General features: G+C 46.8%; 2 protein-coding genes across 4 annotated transcripts; both read right to left on the bottom strand.

Annotated features, from left to right (window-relative positions):
* Positions 1-3,581: 3,581 nt before the first annotated feature.
* On the bottom strand, positions 3,582-8,559 carry gpr63 (G protein-coupled receptor 63). Of its 2 annotated transcripts, none has more exons than XM_028953069.1 (2): positions 7,960-8,559; positions 3,582-4,943 (listed from the first exon to the last, which is right to left on the bottom strand). In XM_028953069.1, exon 2 carries the CDS (start codon positions 4,839-4,841, stop codon positions 3,612-3,614), a length of 1,230 nt encoding a protein of 409 aa, XP_028808902.1. In that variant the 5' UTR covers positions 4,842-4,943; positions 7,960-8,559; the 3' UTR covers positions 3,582-3,611. The 2 variants fall into 2 exon arrangements, with proteins under 2 accessions (XP_028808902.1, XP_028808901.1); XM_028953068.1 differs by having other exon boundaries at positions 7,939-8,558.
* Positions 8,560-11,002: 2,443 nt separating this feature from the next.
* On the bottom strand, positions 11,003-14,923 carry ndufaf4 (NADH:ubiquinone oxidoreductase complex assembly factor 4). Of its 2 annotated transcripts, XM_028953239.1 has the most exons (4): positions 14,724-14,923; positions 13,466-13,554; positions 11,891-12,191; positions 11,003-11,737 (listed from the first exon to the last, which is right to left on the bottom strand). In XM_028953239.1, exons 1-4 carry the CDS (start codon positions 14,854-14,856, stop codon positions 11,703-11,705), a joined length of 558 nt encoding a protein of 185 aa, XP_028809072.1. In that variant the 5' UTR covers positions 14,857-14,923; the 3' UTR covers positions 11,003-11,702. The 2 variants fall into 2 exon arrangements, with proteins under 2 accessions (XP_028809072.1, XP_028809073.1); XM_028953240.1 differs by lacking the exon at positions 11,003-11,737 and having other exon boundaries at positions 11,766-12,191.
* Positions 14,924-21,465: the final 6,542 nt, after the last annotated feature.

Consider the following 21,465-nt stretch of genomic DNA (forward strand, 5'->3'; position numbering starts at 1 on the left):
CGGTCTGGTGTTAGAATGGAGCATTGACTAGAATCATTTAGGAAGACGTCTTTTAAATAATGATTGCATCGTTTGGTTCCTCCCGGAGTGGCGTTTCCATGTCAACAGCTGCAGTGGCTACGGAGTAAAAGCCATCGTCCATAATTCTTCACGTGCATACGTCGTTATAAGAACAAGTGGCGCCTTAAAAAACTGCTTTTTTAAATAATATTATTATTATTGTCACCTGCTATGTCAAACTAATATATGCAGGTTGCTTTTCTTGCAATTTACACAATTATTACTATTAATCAATATGTGCCACTCAAGCAATCCAGTTCCACACAAAATTGTATACAAACATTATTCATACTGGTTACATATAATATACAGTACCGGCCAAATGTTTGGACCCACCTTCTCATTCAATGTGTTTTCTTTAATTTCATGATCATTTACGTTGGTAGATTCTCACTGAAGGCATCAAAACTATGAATGAACACATGTGGAGTTATGTACTTAACAAAAAGTGGAGACCTGGACTCCACAGTCACCGGACCTGAACCCAATCCAGATGGTTTGGGGTGAGCTGGACTAACATGTGCCAAACACCTCTGGGAACTCCTTCAAGACTGTTGGAGAAGCATTTCAGGTGACGACCTCTTGAAGCTCATCGAGAGAATGCCAAGAGTGTGCAAAGCAGTAATCAGAGCAAAGAAACTAGAATATAAAACATGTTTTCACTTATTTCACCTTTTTTTGTTAAGTACAGAACTCCACATGTGTTCATTCATAGTTTTGATGCCTTCAGTGATCATCATGAAGACAAAGAAAACACATTGAATGAGAAGGTGCGTCCAAACTTTTGGCCTGTACTGTACATACATCATATAAATGCATTTTTGTCAGGCTTTTTTAACTTAATATTAATAATCCTCTGATACATTATATATACTGTTAATGTATAGAATTTATATTAATTGTAGTCTACGGACGTAAATAATAGGCGTATTGTATGAAATTGCCCTGCCTTGTATGATTCACTGCTCTATAAGTGTGTGTGTGAGAGAGAGAGTGTGTGTGTTCTGTAAATGGCTGCCTACATCAAACCAAGGGCCCTGAACCGAGAGCTTCTCAGTCAGAGTAGAGTTCTGTTGCTGTGGCGGCGGAGGGGACTGGGGGACGTGGGGCGACCGAGCGGATCTGACACGGGGGTGTCGGGGGAACCACGGGCAGATGCCGCCGCCGCAGCGCTGTGAGATGCGATGCACACGCTCACGCAAGCCTCCATAGACACTTGCCCATTGCCATGGAAACAGGCAAGAGAAGATGCTGCATTTCATTTTTTTTTCTCTCCCCCAAGGCGAGAAGTGGTCCTGTCGTATGCAGATTACGGAGGATGACTGTCGGATACGGAAAACACAAGGGGCCTGTTGCATAAAAACAGAGGAAGGCAGGGCCACACCTGTGTACAAGTGATCCCGATGTTGTAATAAGATCTCCTTTTAACTCGATCAATAAAACTACACGATATCGCGAAAGGCTGAAACGAGAAAATTGATGGTTATCAAACGATAATCTTGACCAACTCTGAATTGTTCATAGACGTAAATGAATGAATGAACGCGGTTATCTCTGGGTGACGGTCGACTAATGAAGTTTGTGGAAATGCGTGACGGTTGGGAAGAACCGACGGTTGGTTCGGGGGCTTCGTTACCTGCTCTGAGACACACTGAGAGTCCACGGGGACGCAATTAAGGACGAGCTTCCTCTCATTAACCCATGCAGAGGATGTCTGCGTCACCATAGGCACCCTGGAGAACGTCGATGTGTCAATAAGAATAAACGGGAAGGCGGCGAACGGAAAGCGAAGCCCACAGGGCCGTTGCAGGACATGGTCTCTGGTGGGTAAGAAAGAGTGGAAAGACTGCTGGACGTCTAGACAAACAAGAGAGGTGACTGACGTCTGGGGAGGTTCTCCTAAGGGTAGGGGCGCACACTTACATTTACGGCATTTATCAGACGCCCTTATCCAGAGCGACTTACAATCAGTAGTTACAGGGACAGTCCCCCCCTGGAGCAATTATGGGTTAACTGTCTTGCTCAGGGACACAATGATAATAAGTGGGATTTGAACCTGGGTCTTCTGGTTCATAGGCGAGTGTGTTACCCACTAGGCCACGACCAGACTTAGATGGTTCTGCTCATTGAGGGGACGAAGTAACTGATTGGATTCAATGAGGCGACAGCAGCGGGCGCCCCCTCAAAGCCGGGAGGAAAGCAGCCTCTTTCGTCAAATCGTTTCCAACGTCTCTTCTCCTGAGACGCCCCCCCCCCAAGTTCCTGTTGCTTAGTAATCACGCTCAGAGCCGCGAAGCTTCAAAGCCCCGGACGCGCCCATTAGTCACCGGCAGGCGGAATAATGAATTCCGCGGGGGGAGCTGATTAAGAGAAATCACCCTTCTGCATTTACAAAGCGGGAGAGGAATAACCTGGTCCAAATGGGACGTGGCCGAGCCACAAAGGCGTCCCGGAGCCAATTTCGCTGACCTTTCGTGGCCTCGCACTCCCCCGGAGCCAATTTACATTTCAAATCGGCTCCTACACACGAGAACTCGGACAAAAATAAGCCGACGCGCTGCCAGAAGATTTCACGTTAACGTTCAGGAGACCCTTGGAATATTACAAACCTGCTTTTATATACATATATATGTTCAAATGCATCGAATACATATAGAAACAAGTATGAGACGTTTTCACCTAAACATCCGAATGTACAAGTCAAAGGAAAAGAAAAACTGGCAGAAAATATCTTTCCAGGCGTCCTTATTAAAGGCTACAAACACTGGGCTCATTATTTTAAAAAACGTTTTAATTCGACGTCCATACGCTCACATCGGCCCGTATGAACCCCCCATCGGCCCCCCCATCTTGATTTTCCCCCCCTGCCTACAATGTTCTGTAAAAAATTGTGTAGAACTTTTTTTTTTTTATATAAATCAAAAACGCACAAAAATTCATGGTTGGCCAACACTAGGTAATTTTGTCAATACCAGCATGTCCTCGGTGGACAGTGGTGCTGATTTGGAGGTAAAAACTTTCAAAATTGTCTACAGAAATTGCTAATCCAGTGTTCAAATTATCAATTCACATCACATCAGCGCAGATATTATCTTTTTTTTTTTTTTTTTTTGCTAGCGGAGCAAGATATAAATATAAACTTGTATTTACACGAATGGAACCGGGATATAAAAAAAAAGGAAAAACACAATTATGAAAACAATATAAAACATTGTCTAAAGTTCTTTTCCATGACATTCAAGATAAAGGTACAGTACACTGAAATTGCACATTTTTCGCCAGGTATAGCAGCATTCTCTTTGGCGCTCACAGAAATCAGACAAAATGTCCTAATATCAAAGACGACAAAGTTATTACCATCATATAAGCACTTAAAATGTACAGTAATAACAACAATAATATTAATAATAAAATTCACAATCATACAGCCAGGACGCTACTCCCATAAAAAAAAAAAAAAAAAAAAAAAAAAAAAGGTCAATTTTCCCCTCACCAGTCAATGGAATGAAAAAATTTGAGGGGTTCTTTTTTTTATTTTTTTTTCGTCCCTACTACACCACAGAACGATGCTCACCGCACACGTAGACGGCACTGGGACGGATGCGCCTCTTCGTGTGGCCCGGCAACTGGGGGAGGAACTTGAAGTACTTGGGCATCAGGTCGAGGCAGGCGTCGCGGAACTTCTTGATGCGCCAGTAGTAGATGAGGGGGTTGAGGGCCGACTTGAGGTAGCACAGCCACAGGAACCACGTGCTGACCTCGAAGAAGCTGGCCTTGCCGTAGAAGTCGCTGCTGAAGGTGGAGACCAGGCTGTACGTGGCGAAGGGCGCCCAGCACACGGTGAAGATGGAGAAGAGGATGAGGATGGTGGTGAAGGCACGCGTCTTGAAGCTCATGTCGATGTTCATCGGGAAGGGCTTCTGCAGGCTCATGAGGCCGAGCTTGCTGGCCTGGCTCAGGCAGATGGTGTCCGGGTGGCTGTGGATGCGGACGGCGTTGTGCCGTATGGTGTTCAGAATGCCCATGAAGGTGTAGAGCATGACCATGAAGGGCGCGAAGAAGAAAATGAGCATGATGAGCACCACGTAGGCATGGTACCCAGGGTCGCTGGTGTAGCCGAAGACGCACTGCGGCGCCTTTGATGGGATCTGGAGCGCCGGACAGCCGATGGCCAGAGGGAAGGAGAAGCAGAAGGAAAAACCCCAGGACATCCCGACCAGCACTTTGGCCCTGCGCGGACTCAACTTGTCCTGTTTTTGTACAATGATGAGGAAACGGTCAATGCTAATAATCAGCAAGATGGCCACGCCCTCGATGACAAACAGCCAGAAGAACATGGCCGAAACCCTACAGAAGGAGTCACCAAAAATCCAGCGCGTGGTCACGGCGGTCACGAGGGCAAAGGGCATGTTGAGCACGGCCAGCATCATGTCGGCGAACGCCAGGCTGGCCAGCAGGATGTTGATGGCGGAGCGCATGGCGGAACGCTGGTAGACCATCAGGCAGACCACCACGTTCCCCAGGAACGCCACCAGCATGACGGCGACGATGGACACGCAGAAGAAGATCTGGAGAGGAAGGCCGAGGCCGCGCTCGGGGGCCGGTGACGCCGTGGACTGAGTGGCTGCGTCGAGGGACCGGTAGCCCAGAGAAGCGTTCTCCAGGCCCGCCCCCTCCATGTTCTGCACCGTGAGGTTCAGCAGCCCAACCCTGACCAGGCAGGAGAGGGTACCGTTGGGCTCCCCTGCATCTGCGGGGGGCGAATCAGTGGCGTAAACCATTCCTTCTCATGACAGGGTTGCCTGGATGGATGCATGGTGGCTGGTGGTCCTTCATCCGACAGGCTGGAGCTCAAGGCCCCATCCTGGAACGCAAGACGAGTCCTGGGGAGGGGATGAAGGAGAACAAGGTCATTTATACGAATGGTTTGGAACCCACCACCCTGCCCCTCCGAGATCAGAAACTCAAATATTATAGCTGTCGGTAGATGTATCAAGTGGAAAAAATGATTTTAAAATGATGAAATGATGTTAAATGGGCCATTTTCAACCCTACCTGTTCCTTTAGGTCACATTTAGGGCCTCTTCAGGCAGCGGTGGCCCCGTAATCAGAAGGTTGTCGGTTCGAATCCCGATCCGCCGAGGTGCCACTGAGCAAAACACCGTCCCCACACACTGCTCCCCGGGCGCCTGTCATGGCTGCCCACTGCTCACCAAGGGTGATGGTTAAATACAGAGGACACATTTTGTTGCGCCACCGTGTGCTGTGCTGCGCTGCAGTGTCTCACAATGACAATCACTTCACTTTCACTCTTATCTTCATGCACCTAATGCATTGCTTCACCTTCGTACAGAGCAGTACCACATGTAACGTGAACATTCCCACGAGGACACGTGGCTGCAATGAAAAACCGACTAAAACATTTGCTCGTTGTTGTGGCATTTACGGCAACTACAGCTGAATATCGTCCGACGCCGCCCGCTCCTCACACGTACCTTCAGCTGCTCTGCCACGTACAGCGTGCATATTTAGGCAAAGCAACGTATTCAAGAAAACATCTGAAAATGGACGATTTTAGACACTCAAAGTGAAGTGATCGTCACTTGTGATACAGCAGCACAGCACACGGTGCACACAGTGAAATGTGTCCGCTGCATTTAACCCATCACCCTGAGTGAGCAGTGGGCGGCCATGACAGGCGCCCGGGGAGCAGTGTGTGGGGACGGCGCTTTGCTCAGTGGCATTACGGGCACCTTCTGTATACGAGGCTGCTTCCTTAACCGCTAGGCCACCACTGCCCCAACTCAATTCTGTCTGAGTCTGGCTTTTTTTTAATGAAATAACAGGAATGTATTATGGTTATAATCATATGTAGGAAGTAGTGACATGACTGCGCCATGTCCTCAAGCACAGCGCCCGGTTGTGGGCTATAAATACTGGCTTCCTCAACACCAGCCTCCTGGGAATCGTGAGAAAAGCCAGCTGGACATGGACGGAATGGCTTTTTCCACCGAAGAGACTCGAGAATAAAGTTTACGAAGGGGGAACAAGGGACCGAGGATGCTTCCAAGATCGAAAATATATCAGCTGAAACCATAGTAACCAGAGGAAAAAGGGACCTGGCGCGCGAGTGAGGTCCGCAAGGCACCTCCAGAGTCGGCGATAACACTGTGTGCCGAGTCCTCGGGGAGCCTAGCAACAAGGCCCAGGGACCTGCGGCGCGGCGGGCGGTCTCCGGACCGCTTCACCCCGCCGTCCAGTCAAACAGTCCATCCATTACTGCTGACGGCAACACAACATCTCCTCATTGCCGAGAGGAACTAATCAGGATTCGCTCGGACTCCAGTTCTGAAGTAGTGAAACGGTTGGTGGCAAACCAACAACGTGCTAATCGGCACGATCGCAACATCCTGTATACAGTACAGGCCAAAAGTTTGGACACACCTTCTCATTCAACGTGTTTTCTTTATCTTCATGACCATTTACGTTGGTAGATTCTCACTGAAGGCATCAAAACTATGAATGACCACATGTGGAGTTATGTACTTAACAAAAAAAGGTGAAATAAGTGAAAACATGTTTTATATTCTAGTTTCTTCGCTCTGATTACTGCTTTGCACACTCTTGGCATTCTCTCGATGAGCTTCAAGAGGTCGTCACCTGAAATGCTTCTCCAACAGTCTTGAAGGAGTTCCCAGAGGTGTTTAGCACTTGTTGTTCCAGCTCACCCCAAACCATCTGGATTGGGTTCAGGTCCGGTGACTGTGGAGGTCAGGTCTCCACTTTTTCTTAAGTACATAACTCCACATGTGTTCATTCATAGTTTTGATGCCTTCAGTGAGAATCTACCAACGTAAATGGTCATGAAATTAAAGAAAACACGTTGAATGAGAAGGTGGGTCCAAACCTCTTGCCTGTACTGTACGTGTACACATATAGTCTCTCCAAATCAGGCCGCTTTTGCCGTCTTCTCTTGCCTTCTCTCCACCGCAGGGACAGTTTCCAACCGTCCTGAAGGTTTATTATGCCGAACACTTTCTTATCATTCACTCGTGTTAATGAGCGTCTCATCAAGCGGCTTTTGATGTTGACAACAGTGAACAAAGCCGCCTTGAAGGTAAAAGGAGGAAAAAACGGATTCATCAAACATACTTCACTTCCTCCTCATGACATTACAAACACAATCACAAACGCGAAAAAACAAGACGCGTCAGGGGACGTCACAGCAACTTGACAGCTCGGGTTCTCAAACTCGATAAGACGATGGCTGCGTGTCACCGTTCACCGTCTACTGCTCTAGGTTCCATGCTACACAGTGGTTACACACGAGCTACTGAAGCCATTTTCAAATGTTATGGAGGCACGGATGGTGGCATCACGTGATGTAACGAGCTCTATGGAACCAAGGGTGGTACTAGCCTGGCGGGTAACACACTCGCCTATGAACCAGAAGACCCAGGTTCAAACCCCACTTGCTACCATCGTGTCCCTGAGCAAGACACGTAACCCTGAGTGTCTCCAGGGGGGGACTGTCCCTGTAACTACTGGTTGTAAGTCGCTCTGGATAAGGACGAGGACTTTTATTTAAAAGTGGTGGATGAGGCCAGAGAACCTTTCTTCTCAGGAGCAGGACAACCGCAGTTAACGAAGCTCCGCCATGAAATGGTTCTTCTGAGAAGAACCCGAGAACCTTTTTTTGGTTTAAAGAGCCGACGCCGCGGCTCCAGAACGGAAGCCGAACCTTGGATCCGGATCCCCGTTACGCCGAACGTGACGTTCGGGTCCTACGTTGAAGACAACTTGGTGTTTACCGCGACATTACTGTCACCACTGCGGGGACATCGTCACTAGGACAGAAGGAGGAGGGAGGACACCTACGTCGCGTCCGCGTTCGGTCACCTTCTCTCTCCCGCGGGGATCCGGTGGTCGAGGCGGCGTCCGGAGCGGGCATCTCAGTAGCTCGCGGAGGGCGGAAGTTCTCCGGCCGACATCATCATCATCATCATCATCATCGTCGTCGTCGTCGTCGCCGCCGCCGCCTCCGCGCTGGGCGACGTAACACCGGCGCCGCTGCCCGCGTTACGCGGCGCGCCTGGTCGAGCACCGGAGCTTCTCGACGCCGTCGCGGGCAAAACGGTAGACGCGGAGACGGAAGATGAACCGCCCGCCTTCGAGATCCGAGACGCCGTGGACGCGTCGCGTGAACCGACGTCGTTCCGGACGCGCGAACAACCAATCAGGGAGCAGCTCTGGCTCCGCCCCCTCTCCGGGAACGCGCGTCCACTTGCAAATTCGACTCTGATTTCATTTATTTTTACATACACACACAAACATATCTATATATATTTACATACACACACACACATAAATATATAAAAAATATTCTAGTTTTATTTATAGACTTGGAACACTTTGGATAGCTACCGCCCAGTCTCCAACCTTCCTTTTCTTTCAAAAATTCTTGAAAGAGCAGTCCTGGCTCAACTTTCCTCATTTCTCCACAAGCATGATCTTCTCGACCCTTTTCAGTCTGGTTTCAGGAAAGGGCATTGAACTGATTGTCACATGTGATACACAGCAGCACAGCACACGGTGCACACAGTGAAATTTGTCCTCTGCATTTAACCCATCACCCTGAGTGAGCAGTGGGCAGCCATGACAGGCGCCCGGGGAGCAGTGTGTGGGGACGGTGCTTTGCTCAGTGGCACCTCAGTGGCACCTTGGCAGATCGGGATTCGAACCGGCAACCTTCTGATTACGGGGCCGCTTATTTAACCGCTAGGCCACCACCACCACTGCCCATCTGTCCTTGTCCTACTTGATCTATCTGCTATCTTCGATACAGTTAACCATGAAATTCTTCTCACCACACTCTCTGATTTAGGAGTTACAGGAACCGTACTAGATTGGTTCACCTCTTATCTTCACGACAGGTCCTTCAAGGTATCATGGGGAGGTGAGACATCTGTCCTCTCTAGGGTAACCACAGGGGTTCCACAAGGCTCTGTCCTTGGCCCCCTTCTATTCTCAATATACACTCGCTCACTTGGTCACATCATCCAATCACATGGCTTCTCCTATCACTCTTATGCTGATGACACCCAGCTCTATCTGTCATTCCCACCAAAAGATGCTACTATAGCAACAAAAATTTCGGCCTGCCTCTCAGACATATCAAATTCAAATTCAAATTTTATTTGTCACATACACAGTCATACACGGTATGATGTGCAGTGAAATGCTTTCTGCAACTGCTACAGACCACAGTATTGCAAATGTTGCAAGTAAACAATGAACCAGTATGCAAATATTGCAAACATAACCAAGTATTACACTTTTACGTCTTTAACATAAAATATGTGTAACTGGTAGGGTGAAGGTGTGCAAATGAGTTACAGTTTTTACAATGTTTAAAGAAAGAGAGAAAGAGCCATAAAAGAAAGAGCAGTAAGGACCTAAAAAGCGCAGAGTCATTTTGTGCAAAGTGGTTTTGTGCAAAAGAGTCCGGAGTGATTGGAGGTGAAAGTGCATGAGTTCTATGTACTGTTGTTGAGAGCTTGGACAGCCTGCGGGCATGGATGTCTGAGCGACACCTCCAACTCAACTTATCCAAAACCGAGATTCTGATCTTTCCGGGTAACAATTCCCCTCAGCAAAACCTTTCAATTCAAATTGGCTCGCTACTGTTAACACCCACGGCATCTGCAAAAAGCCTTGGAGTTTGGATAGATGACAAACTGAGTTTGAACCATCATGTTGCTGCGATCTCCAGATCCTGCAGGTTCACTCTCTACAACATTCGCAAGATTCGGCCTTTTCTCTCACAACAGGCTACGCAGCTCCTTGTCCAGGCAATGGTCATCTCCAAACTCGACTATTGTAACTCTCTCCTGGCTGGAGCCTCTGCAGTCACCATAAAACCACTCCAGATGATCCAAAATATGGCAGCTCGTCTCATCTTCAATCAGCCAAAATACACCCATGTTACACCTCTTCTTACCTCCCTCCACTGGCTCCCGGTAGCTGCTCGCATTGAGTTCAAATCCTTGATGCTTGCTACAGGGCTGTAAATGGAACTGCGCCCTCCTACATCAACACAATACTACCTAGCTACACCCCTGCACAGAAGCTACAATACTACCTCCTACATCAACACACTACTACCTAGCTACACTCCTGCACAGAAGCTACAATACTACCTCCTACATCAACACAATACTACCTAGCTACACTCCTGCACAGAAGCTACAATACTACCTCCTACATCAACACACTACTACCTAGCTACACTCCTGCACAGAAGCTACAATACTACCTCCTACATCAACACACTACTACCTAGCTACACCCCTGCACAGAAGCTACAATACTACCTCCTACATCAACACACTACTACCTAGCTACACTCCTGCACGCTCTCTCAGATCTGCATACGAAAGGAGACTAAAAATTCCTTCTTCACGGGGTCTCCGATTCCAATCATGTCTGTTCTCCGTTGTTGTCCCTGGCTGGTGGAACAACCTGCCCTCCTCCACACGACTAGCCGAGACTATCACCACTTTTAAGAAGCAGGTGAAAACCCTCTTGTTCAAAAAATATTACAGACAAATCTAACACTTACACAAGCACATGCGTACACATTGAACAAACAAATACAAAATGTATAAATACATTATAATTTTTCTTAGCACCCAACAATCTCCGAGCATGCTCTTCACTGACAAGTCTGAGCCTTATCAGGGCTCTTAGTTTGTAAACTCAATATTCTATAGAAATCGAACGAGAATTGCTGGTGTCTTCCTCTTGTAAGTCGCTTGGGATAAAAGCGTCTGCTAAATAAAGTAAAGTAAAGTAAAATGTACCGAACCTAACGCGGTCAATAAATTTGCAGGTACGTCGTGGGATGCAAAAACGTAAATAAATAAATGGACACACCAGCTTCCCTGAGAAATGTAACATACTGTCATTTTATAATCAAGCTCCATTTGAAAATAAATCATCGTCTTAACGTGATTTGGTTATCACGAGTGATTACAGGCAGTGGTTTGTCCGTAATAGGAAGGTTGCCGGTACGATTTCCGATCTGCCACTGAGGTTCCCTTGACGAAGGTAGCGTCCCCACACACTGTCCCCTGTCACCGCTCACCAAGGGTGATGGTTAAAAGCAGAGGACACGTGTCACCGTGTGCTGTGCCGCAGCGTTTCACAATGACAATCACTTCACTTTCACTTTATGCAGAGTAACTAGCTAAAGGGATGTACGATACCACAAGTTCGTTTGCGTTGCACGTCCTGTGACGTGGCTGTTGTAAATTGTTAAAAAGTTTGTGTGTACATGGATCTTTAAAAGCACACGAACATCTTATACATTTTATACGGTCTGTTCATGCTGGGTTTCTCCATGAAAAAAGCATTTTAAAAAAAGCATTTTGCTGCATTTCATACAGTGTATGACCGTTTACATGACAAATAAAATTTGAGTTTGAAAGCAGTGATAAGTGACACCAGACCTAAACCATGACCATGAGTTTATGCTCGATCAGCATAGTTTAAAAAAAAAAAAAATGGTAGTAACCCAGTGGGTAACACAGGTTCAAACCCCACTTTACTACCATTGTGTCCCCGAGCAAGGAGCAAGACACTTAACCCTGAGTGTCTCCACGGTGTCTGATAAACGCTGTAAATGTAAAAAAAAAGCACGTAGATTAAATGCAACATTTAATCCAAAGACAATGCACATCAATAAATAATTATACATATTTCCTCAGAATAAACCACATTCATCAATATTCACAGAATATCAATGTTGCTGAGTATTGGTCCTAGGAACCTTTTATCTGCTTGGCTCCTGCCGAATTGGGTGGAATCATTTTGACGTCGAACGGGATGAAGAACTGCACGAGCGCCTTTGTCTCGGCCAGGTCCAGAGAGTATTCCTGGGCCACCTTCTCGGCCGTCCACGTCCGAGGCTCCCGCTTGTGGTTGTTGAGCGCCGTAAGAGCCTCCACGATGGACAGCTTCCCTTTCGGGACGTCGGTGATGTCGCAGATGCCATACGGGTCGCCCGGGAGGGCGGCCTTCAGGGGCCGTCGCTGAACCTCTGCACGTTCTGCTGCCGCCGGCAGCGGCGTCTGAGGGGCGGAACACAAGCGACACGATTAAACACATCAAACTCGACAGGGAGCACCGTGCAGCTCAGAAACGCTGAGGCGGTCAGGTGACGTTCCGTGGACGTGCCGCCGTGTGTGCTCACGTGGTAAATCGCTCCGGTAAGTGTCTGTAGACGATGGAGTATCTGCATGCATGTAGAGAGGTTGTAATTAGTTTTTTTTTTCTCTGTATTTGACTAACAGAGGAGAAACAAAGAGATGGGCAGTGGTGGCAGAAGGTTGTGGGTTCGAATCCCGATCCGCCATGGTGCCACCGAGCAAAGCACCGTCCCCACACACTGCTCCCCGGGCGCCTGTCATGGCTGCTCACCAAGGGTGATGGTTCAATACAGAAGACACATTTCGTTGTGTCACCGTGTGCTGTGCTTCAGTGTTTCACAATGACAATAACCTTACTTTCACGTGTGTCACATGTGTCCCCTGGGTTATGTTCAGTAACAACCCCAGCTACCTTGCTGTTCTTGTATAGTGCCAAGTACGGCATATAAAGTGACTATCTATCTATTAAAAAAGCCTTTTGCAACGATAATAGTGGAGCCCAAAAATTGTTTCGCTGATTAAACGCACAATAAAACTGGTTGAGTATCTGGAGTGCAGTTTATATTAATCTTTCATTTTATATATAATCTAATCGTCAATTTATATTAATCTTTTTCTTTTAAATGGAAAACAAGGACATTTCAAAACTTCTGAATGGTACTGTATACTGTACAGTAGCCGCAAGTCATACGTAGTTAACGTAACAAACCATGGGGCAGCGGTGGCCTGGCGGGTTAGGAAACAGGCCCGTAAGGTTGCCGGTTTGAATCCCGAATCACCAAGGTGCCACTCGTGGCTGCCCACTGCTCACTAAAGGCGATGGTTAAATACCGTTGCTGTGCTTCACAACGACAATCACTTCACTTTCTTCCAAAAGCCGATCAAATACTGATTCTGCATAAAGTGTTAATCGCAGAATTTCCTTATTATCATGAAACTATGACATGACGGGTGCAGATGTTCTCTGTTCTCAGAGCTTCTCCATCTGCAGATTTGTTTTTTTTTTTGGGAGACACCAAGTCCTAGTTCTTCTAGAACATCTTTACACATCAGCATCAACATTATTGCAACTAGTCAGTGTAGGGAAGATGGGGAAAACTGACTTGAACAACGCTGCGTGTAAACGTACGGCCTGGGTTCCAACACAAATCACCCGGCAAGTGGTCGCGTCAGTTCGAACGAGAGGACAAACTTACCGGAGGGACGGGCTCCGTGGACTCCACGTAGACGGACTTCAAGAGCGACGCCAGAGACTCGTCCTTCTGGCGAATCTTCTCTGGAACGTCTACAAACAGAACACACACGTTAGCGAAGGAATGGAGGTCCACATGACAATTGGTAGATGAGTGAAGAGCAGTCAGTAGTAGGGAGACTTACAGTCAGTAGTTACATTGACAGTACCCCTGGAGACACTCAGGGTTAAGTGTCTTGCTCAGGGACACATCAAAGTAAGCGGGATTTGAACCTGGGTCTTCTGGTTCAAAGGCGAGTATGTTAACCACTAGGCTACTATCACCCTAACCAGCTTGACGTCTAACCGCGGTGTAAAACAATTGAATGCTTGCAATATTTGCAATATTGCAATAGCAGTCGCATTTCACTGCATATCATACCGTGCATGACTGTGTGTGTGACTAATAAATATTTAATTTTTCCTGTGTGGGAACTAGGGATGCGTGGATCGTAACAATGAACGTAAACTTGCTGGAACAAATATTGCCCCTAACACGTCAACCTGGCTCGGTGACATCACAGAAAGGGTGAAAAAGTGAGAGAAAACTTTTCACTGTATCCGGAAGGCGGTTCTGTGGATTCTTGTGTGGCGCTCTGCCTTCTCTTTCATCTCAATACATCGCAGTGTGCTCGTGAAAAAGGTATCATGTCTTCTTTGGCCCAAACTCCAAGAAATAAGCTTTTTAAAAAAAAAAAAAAAAAAAAAAAAAAAAAAAAAGAATATTCATGGCGCTCGGGAGACAGAGAGGCTTCCGTCAGGAAGGGAGTTTTTCATGTATATGTGTGTGTGCGAGTTTTCAGTTGTATAAATGCATGCTTGTCAGTTCCACGTGTGTTTGTGTAACGAAAGTCTACAAAGTCCCCCCCCGCAGGAGTATTTCGGCCCCGGGCCGAGGTCGCAGGTCATAGTGACGCGGTGTCGCACAATCGTGACGTTGTCGTCTTACTGCCAGTGGCGTAAAATAAAATGTCGTAAAACGGCCGTGCAGAGCGACCAGCAGCAGCGGCCATATGCTTTGAACTGCCTGAAAAGCTGCGAGAAATAGCTTCTTAACATTAAAGCCTTTATATAACGTGTTTGTGTGGTTATATACAGTTAATACAGTCGAGGAATCCACTCGCGTGAAATTATCGGGATTATTTCCCGTCGTTGCAGCCGGCGCCGGGTCGTCCCAGCGCCGGCGCGGAGCTCGGAGGTTAAACCGTTGGGTCGGAACGTACCCTCCGTGCCGCCGACGGGCTTCCCCGGGCCCTGGTGTCGCGGGGCCGGAACGGGCTTGGCCCTGCCGACTTCGCGGTGAGCCCGGTTCTCCAGGTTGAAGTTTCGGAACATGCGGCCCACCCGCGCCCCCATGGTCGCTCCGGCGGGCGAGCCTGGCAGCTAATGCGGCGAGCGGCGGCGGCCTGCACCGCGCCGAAGGCAGTGCGGCTCGGCAGCGAGCGCCCCCTGGTGGGCCGGAGTAGTACACAGTTCAGTAATACACGTACAGGGTACAATGTACCAAGCACAATGACAAAGATGCTGGCCATTCTTCTCCGTGGAAGGAGTAGGAGGAAGCGGGCCCTTTCCAGCGAGAAAAAAATGTGAAAGTGAAGTGATTGGGGGCAGTGGTGGCCTAGCGGTTAAGGAAGCGGCCCCGTAATCACAAGGTTGCCGGTTCGAATCCCGATCTGCCAAGGTGCCACTGAGGTGCCACTGAGCAAAGCACCGTCCCCACACACTGCTCCCCGGGCGCCTGTCATGGCTGCCCACTGCTCACTCAGGGTGATGGGTTAAATGCAGAGGACAAATTTCACTGTGTGCACCGTGTGCTGTGCTGCTGTGTATCACATGGGTGGTAGTAGCCTAGTGGGTAACACACTCGCCTATGAACCAGAAGACCCGGGTTCGAATCCCACTTACTGCCATTGTGTCCCTGAGCAAGACACCTAACCCTGAGTTGCTCCAGGGAGACTGTCCCTGTAAATATTGATTGTAAGTCGCTCTGGATAAGGGCTGTAAATGTAAATGTAAAATGTGACAATCACTTCACTTTAAAAACTTTGATTGTCATCGTGAAACACTGCAGCGGGCAGCCATGACAGGTGGGGACGGTGCTTTGCTCAGTGGCACCTTGGTGTATCGGGATTTGAACCGGCAACCTTCTGATTACATGGACGCGTCCTTAGCTGCTAGGCCACCACTGGCCCCAGTGTGCTGTTTTTACAACAGATAGTCGTAATTAAATGTCATAAAAAAACAGTGTGGAGAAATTATTTTACTGATTATTATATTTATGTTGATATAATAATAATATAATCAGTTATAAAAATATTACATGAATACAAATTACTCACATATACAGTCATGGCCAAAAGCTTTGAGAATGACAGAAATACTTGATTTCATGAAGTTTGTAGCTTTGGTGTTTATAGATCTTTTTGTCAGTTGTTTCTGTGGAGTATTGAAGTATAATTACAAGCATTTTATACGTTTCAAAGGCTTTTACTGACAATTACATCCAGTTTACATCCAGCAAAGAGTCGATATTTGCAGTGTTGGTCCTTTTTTCCAAGACCTCTGCAATTCACCCTGGTTTTAATAGAAGCCACCTTGTGCCTTTCCATCCTTCTAAAGACAGAAAAATGTATTGAGGGGGAAATTATAAAATGAGGGTGAAAGTTTAAGAATTTAATTAATTTAGCTGCTATTTGAACTATTGCCCTGACCAGGTCTGGGTCTCCTCTGGTCTGGAGGAGGCTGGAAATACACAAATAGAGACACAGTAAACATAACCATAATATAAAAGAATTAAGTCCAAATGTGTTTCAGACAAACATCTCTGGAAACGCAGGCTCAGAGGCCATCAGCATCTCTGACCTCGCCTGCATTTCCATGCAATTCTCACTGGCATTTACTGCGGCAGTTAGTTACTATGCAAATGGGGGAAAAAAGGCAGGGAAAATCATCACAGATCCCTCACGACCCGGACACAGACTTTCTGACCTGCTGGCAGATGATCTAGATGCTTGCAGACTAGGGCCAGCAGACACAGGAACAGTTTTATTTCCTCTCGCCGTCACCCTTCTAAACAGCTGAACTGTCACATTGCAGCTGCACTTTATGTACACTTGTTATATTATTTCTGTAATCTCTGTATTTTCTTCTACTATATTGCTGTTGCTTTATGCTAATGTGCATGAGAGACACCATTAGACAGAATTTAATTCCGCTCACATACTAAATGTGATTCTGATTCAGAAGTGCCAGCACAACATACCTGATTTTTGAGGGCGGGCCTGTCTCTCCTGTCCGGGCTGGAGGAACTTGACCCAGGTAACAGATGAAGGCAGCCTGAGAATACGCATGAGTTCTTAAAACAGGCTGTTTGAGAACAACTGTAAAACTGAAGACCTGAATACTGTAAAACACATTTACTGAATGCTGCACAGATAGTGGCCCCAATTGCAAATAACTGTAACTATTTATTTTATACATGGGTGCATAACATAACACGGGGCAGGGGTGGCCTCGCGGTTAAGGAAGCAGCCCCGTAATCAGAAGGTTGCCGGTTCAAATCCCGAGCCTCCAAGCTGCACCTGAGCAAAGCACCGTCACCCCACACTGCTCCCCGGGTGCCTGTCATGGCCGCCCACTGCTCACCAAGGGTGATGGTTAAATGCAGAGGACACATTTTGTTGTGTCATCGTGTGCTGTGCTGCAGTGTTTCACAATGACAATCGCATCACTTTTCATTTAACATAATTTGCATTTTATTTAAAAGAGCTTGCATGTAGCCATTAAATAAAATTAGATGTTTATTTAAACATGTCTTTACAGTATATTGATTTGTAAAACACGTTATTTCTAATAATAAACCCAGATCTTATATTGCATTTATTTCTGACGTTTTGCACGCCTGTTCAGTGAGCTTCTATACAGTACGGCACGCAATGCCTCGTGGGAAATGGAGTCTCCCCATCCCGGTGCACCTCGCGAAAACGAGAAATAAACCTGTTTAAGCAGTATGAGCGCAATCTGGTTCACTCAAATACGACGAACACCCTGCAAGATTCATTTCAATGAGAAATTTGTATTTTGAAGAACTTTAAAACAAGTAAATCTGCGGCTCCGTCGGCTGCCACGTTACTCCGGGCCCCTGCTGCAGTTACACGTTGTGCTTGGCGCCGTCTTCTGTCGGTAACGTTGTCCGGTTGGATGGAACGAATCCGTCTCTCTGACTTGCTGACACGAAATCAGAACTCGAAACAAACGGGGCACAGCGATTTTAAACTTTTGTTTGTCCCCAAGGGGCAATTTAGAGGCCACAGTGGAGAAGCTCACGTATAACACTTGCTACAACAACATATGACACACAATAAATGTTTGTATTGCACTATGAACAATGATAAATGTGTACATAACAGGAGCAGTAAGGTGCATCATTTAAAAAGTGTGTGAGATGATAATGGTTGTTTTTTGAGTTCAATAGAAGGACAGCTTTAGGAACAAAGGTGACCTTCCTCCTCTGTGTCCTGCAGTCACTCAAAGGCAGAGTTCAGAGGGTGTGAGGGGTCTCCAATGATCTTGAGTGCCAGTCTGCATGTCTGCTGGTCCAATAATCTTGGAGCACACGCTGACAGTGCTCTGTAGCCGATTTCTGGTCTGCATACTGGTGGAATGGACCAGCAGATGATGGAGAATGATATGACACTCTCTATGAAGGAGTAGTAAAAGGTGGGTAAAATGCTTTTCCTGACTCCCAAGGACTTTAGCTTCCTAAGGAAATAAAATAAAAAAGTGTAGTGATTGTCACATGTGATACACAGCAGCACAGCACACAGTGAAATTTGTCCTCTGCATTTAACCCATCACCCTGAGTGAGCAGTGGGCATCCATGACAGGCGCCCGGGGAGCAGTGTGTGGGGACGGTGCTTTGCTCAGTGGCACCTTGGCGGATCGGGATTTGAACCTGCAACCTTCTGATTACGGGGCCACTTCCTTAACCGCTAGGCCACCACTGCCCCACTCCACCACTGCCCCACTAAGGAGGTATTGCTGCTGATGACACTTTCTGATTGTGTTTAAGGGGAACTTCAATATGTGGTCAAATATGTATTTTTACTCCTCGACTAGCTCTATTGGTTTCCTGTGGATGGAGGAGGTAACTGCCACAGCCAGGTCCCTCTGTTTGTTGGTTAAGGTCACCACCATCTCTTTGGTTTTACTGACGTTCAGTTCCAGACGTGAAGTGTCACACCAGTCCACAAACTCCTGCAGAACAGGACCATGGTTGAGAGAGGGACCTGACAGCAGGGACAGGAGAACTCTGTCATTAGCAAACTTTACCAGGTGACAGTTGGGCTGTCTGGTCATGCAGTCGTGGATAAGATGAAGACAGCACGCAGCCTTGGGGTGATCCGATTGAGATAGTGTTGTTAACCAGAACTCTGTGTGGTCTGTTGGTCAGAAGGTATTGTCTGGTTGTCCAGATGGAAGTTGGAGGAAAGTTTGTTAGCCTGGATGTGGGTTTGCATTGTGTTGAAAGCTGAGGAGAAGTCAAAAGGAGTCTTACTAAGGAGTTGCGCTGCTCCAGATACTTGTGTATGGTGTCTATGATGAAAGAGTTTGCATAATCTACACCTCTGAAGTGAGTCCCTCTGTGAGTTGGTGGTTCTGATTATGTGTTTTTTTTTTACGACCCTCTCCATGACGTTCATAACAAGAGAGGTAAGATCTTTGATTTAGCTTTTTTTGGGAATGGGGATGACTGTGGACTGGAAATACGCCACCTAGTTGCTGAGCACAGTGTCGCAGAACTCGGCCGCAGATGTGGTCTGGGTTGGGTGAGCTTCTCTCTCTAGTGCTCTTGAGGGCTCTCACTACCTCCAGTGTGGTGAAGACGATTGAAGAGTTGCCTGGTTTGAGTGAGGATCTAAAACTCTGGAGCTGCTGTAAAATGAGTTGAGGTCATCAGTCAGGGATGTGGTTCTGCTGCTCTCCACATGTATGTTTCTGGGGCTGGAGTCTACTGTGTTTGCGGAGGCCATGGTTTTCAGTCCCTGCCAGGCAGAGCCGAGGTTCCCCTCAGAAAACTTCTTTTCCGCTTTGTTTTAGTTTTTTAGTTTTGCTGTTTTAATTCCAAGCTTGATTTCTCTGTGGATTCTGAGCCAGTAAAGAAGATCCTTTTCTTTTTGTTTAGGATACCCTTGAGTTCTTTGGTGATCCACGGTTTATTGTTAGGAAAGATGGTGACTGTTTTGGATGGGATGATGTTGTCAACTCAGAAGGAGATGTATGATGAGACTGTGTCTGCCTGTTCACAAATATTGTTGGAGGAAAGCAGGTTGTCAAATTCAAAATTCAAATTCAAATTCAAATTTTATTTGTCACATACACAGTCATACACGGTATGATGTGCAGTGAAATGCTTTCTGCAACTGCTACAGACCACAGTATTGCAAATGTTGCAAGTAAACAGTGAACCAATATGCAAATATTGCAAACATAACCAAGTAAAACAGGGCTTTCTGTCAGAAGTGGGATTGGAATGGACCAGCAGATGATGGAGAATGATATGACACTCTCTATGAAGGAGTAGTAAAAGGTGGGTAAAATGCTTTTCCTGACTCCCAAGGACTTTAGCTTCTTAAGGAAATAAAATAAAAAAAGTGTAGTGATTGTCACATGTGATACACAGCACACAGTGAAATTTGTCCTCTGCATTTAACCCATCACCCTGAGTGAGCAGTGGGCATCCATGACAGACGCCCGGGGAGCAGTGTGTGGGGACGGTGCTTTGCTCAGTGGCACCTTGGCGGATCGGGATTTGAACCTGCAAAACAGGTTTCTGGGAATAAATAAAATCACACAAAGACACGCAGTCACCTTTAGAAATGTTTCCCCGGAGATTCCTCAGTTCCAGCTAATTTTACACTGAGCACAACAAACTCCAACTTCTCTCGGTTCGCATATAAAGTCTTGTAGAACACGTGGACATAATGTTCAGAAGTGGGTTGTCCCAGTCTGTGGATTCAAAACACCACTGCATGCTTTCTTCAGGCCACTGTTTGACGTTTTTAACAATCTTCTTTGCGCTTTTGATGATTGGTGTGTATGCTGGTGCAAACAGGATGGTATGATGATCAGCCAAGCCGAGAGGGGGAGGGGTAGAGATCTGTATGCATCAGGGGCTGAACCAAAGCATTTGTCCAGAATCTTCCCCATGTGGGTGGGGCATGTGACGTACTGTTGAAATCCTTTCAGTGACTTATCAGGAGAGCAGTGGTTGAAGTGACCCAAAATGAATTTGGGCGAGTCCGGTGATAACTGTTTGAATTTATTTAAGTGTGTTATGCTCAGTAGCAGTGGCATTATTGGCTCTGGGGTGGACGTGGACCAGGATGAGGAAGAGTTGTGGAAATTCTCTGGGGAGGGAGGCTGCCAAGAGTTTGATGTCTGTGGTGCACAGACTGTGGAACACCAGCGAGTGTTTACATAGAGACACACTCCTCCTCCGTGTTGTGTCCCGGTGAGCTCACTAACGCGACAATGTCATCTCTACAGACCAGATATTCTATATAAGACTTCTAAAGACAAGACATTCTAGTGCAGCGAAACCAAAAAGACAGCCTGTGAGAGCCCCACCCGCCCACATCAGAATAGTACATTTTTCTTAAACGCTTGGCAGTTTTCCTGGATGTGAGGGATTTGTGTGCTTATTCTGTCCACCTGGAGAAGGAAGTTTGTACCATGGCTCTCTGGCTCTCTGATAAATGCTGTAAATGTCATGGCGGTTGGATCACTGCAGTTCTTCTTTATGTCACAAACACTACCTCTTACTCATCTCTTGATCAACAGACTATTAAACAAGGGTGCGCAAACCGACTGTAAATCCATAAATCCATCCTGCTACATTTCTTGCATATTTTTTGTCTTCCATTATTAACCTGAAAAGACCCATAATCACAGTGTATTTTAATA

Source organism: Denticeps clupeoides, chromosome 14, assembly GCF_900700375.1.
Source record: "Denticeps clupeoides chromosome 14, fDenClu1.1, whole genome shotgun sequence".
NCBI lineage: Eukaryota > Metazoa > Chordata > Actinopteri > Clupeiformes > Denticipitidae > Denticeps > Denticeps clupeoides.

Coding starts and splice junctions, on each gene's coding strand:
- gpr63 (XM_028953069.1), bottom strand. CDS start 4,841: ATGGTTTACGCCACTGATTCGCCCCCCGCAGATGCAGGGGAGCCCAAC.
- ndufaf4 (XM_028953239.1), bottom strand. CDS start 14,856: ATGGGGGCGCGGGTGGGCCGCATGTTCCGAAACTTCAACCTGGAGAAC. Junction 12,192..13,465: donor CCACGGAGCCCGTCCCTCCG/GTAAGTTTGTCC, acceptor TCCGCCCCTCAG/ACGCCGCTGCCGGCGGCAGC. Junction 11,738..11,890: donor AGGAGCCAAGCAGATAAAAG/GTTCCTAGGACC, acceptor TTACATTTACAG/CGTTTATCAGACACCGTGGA.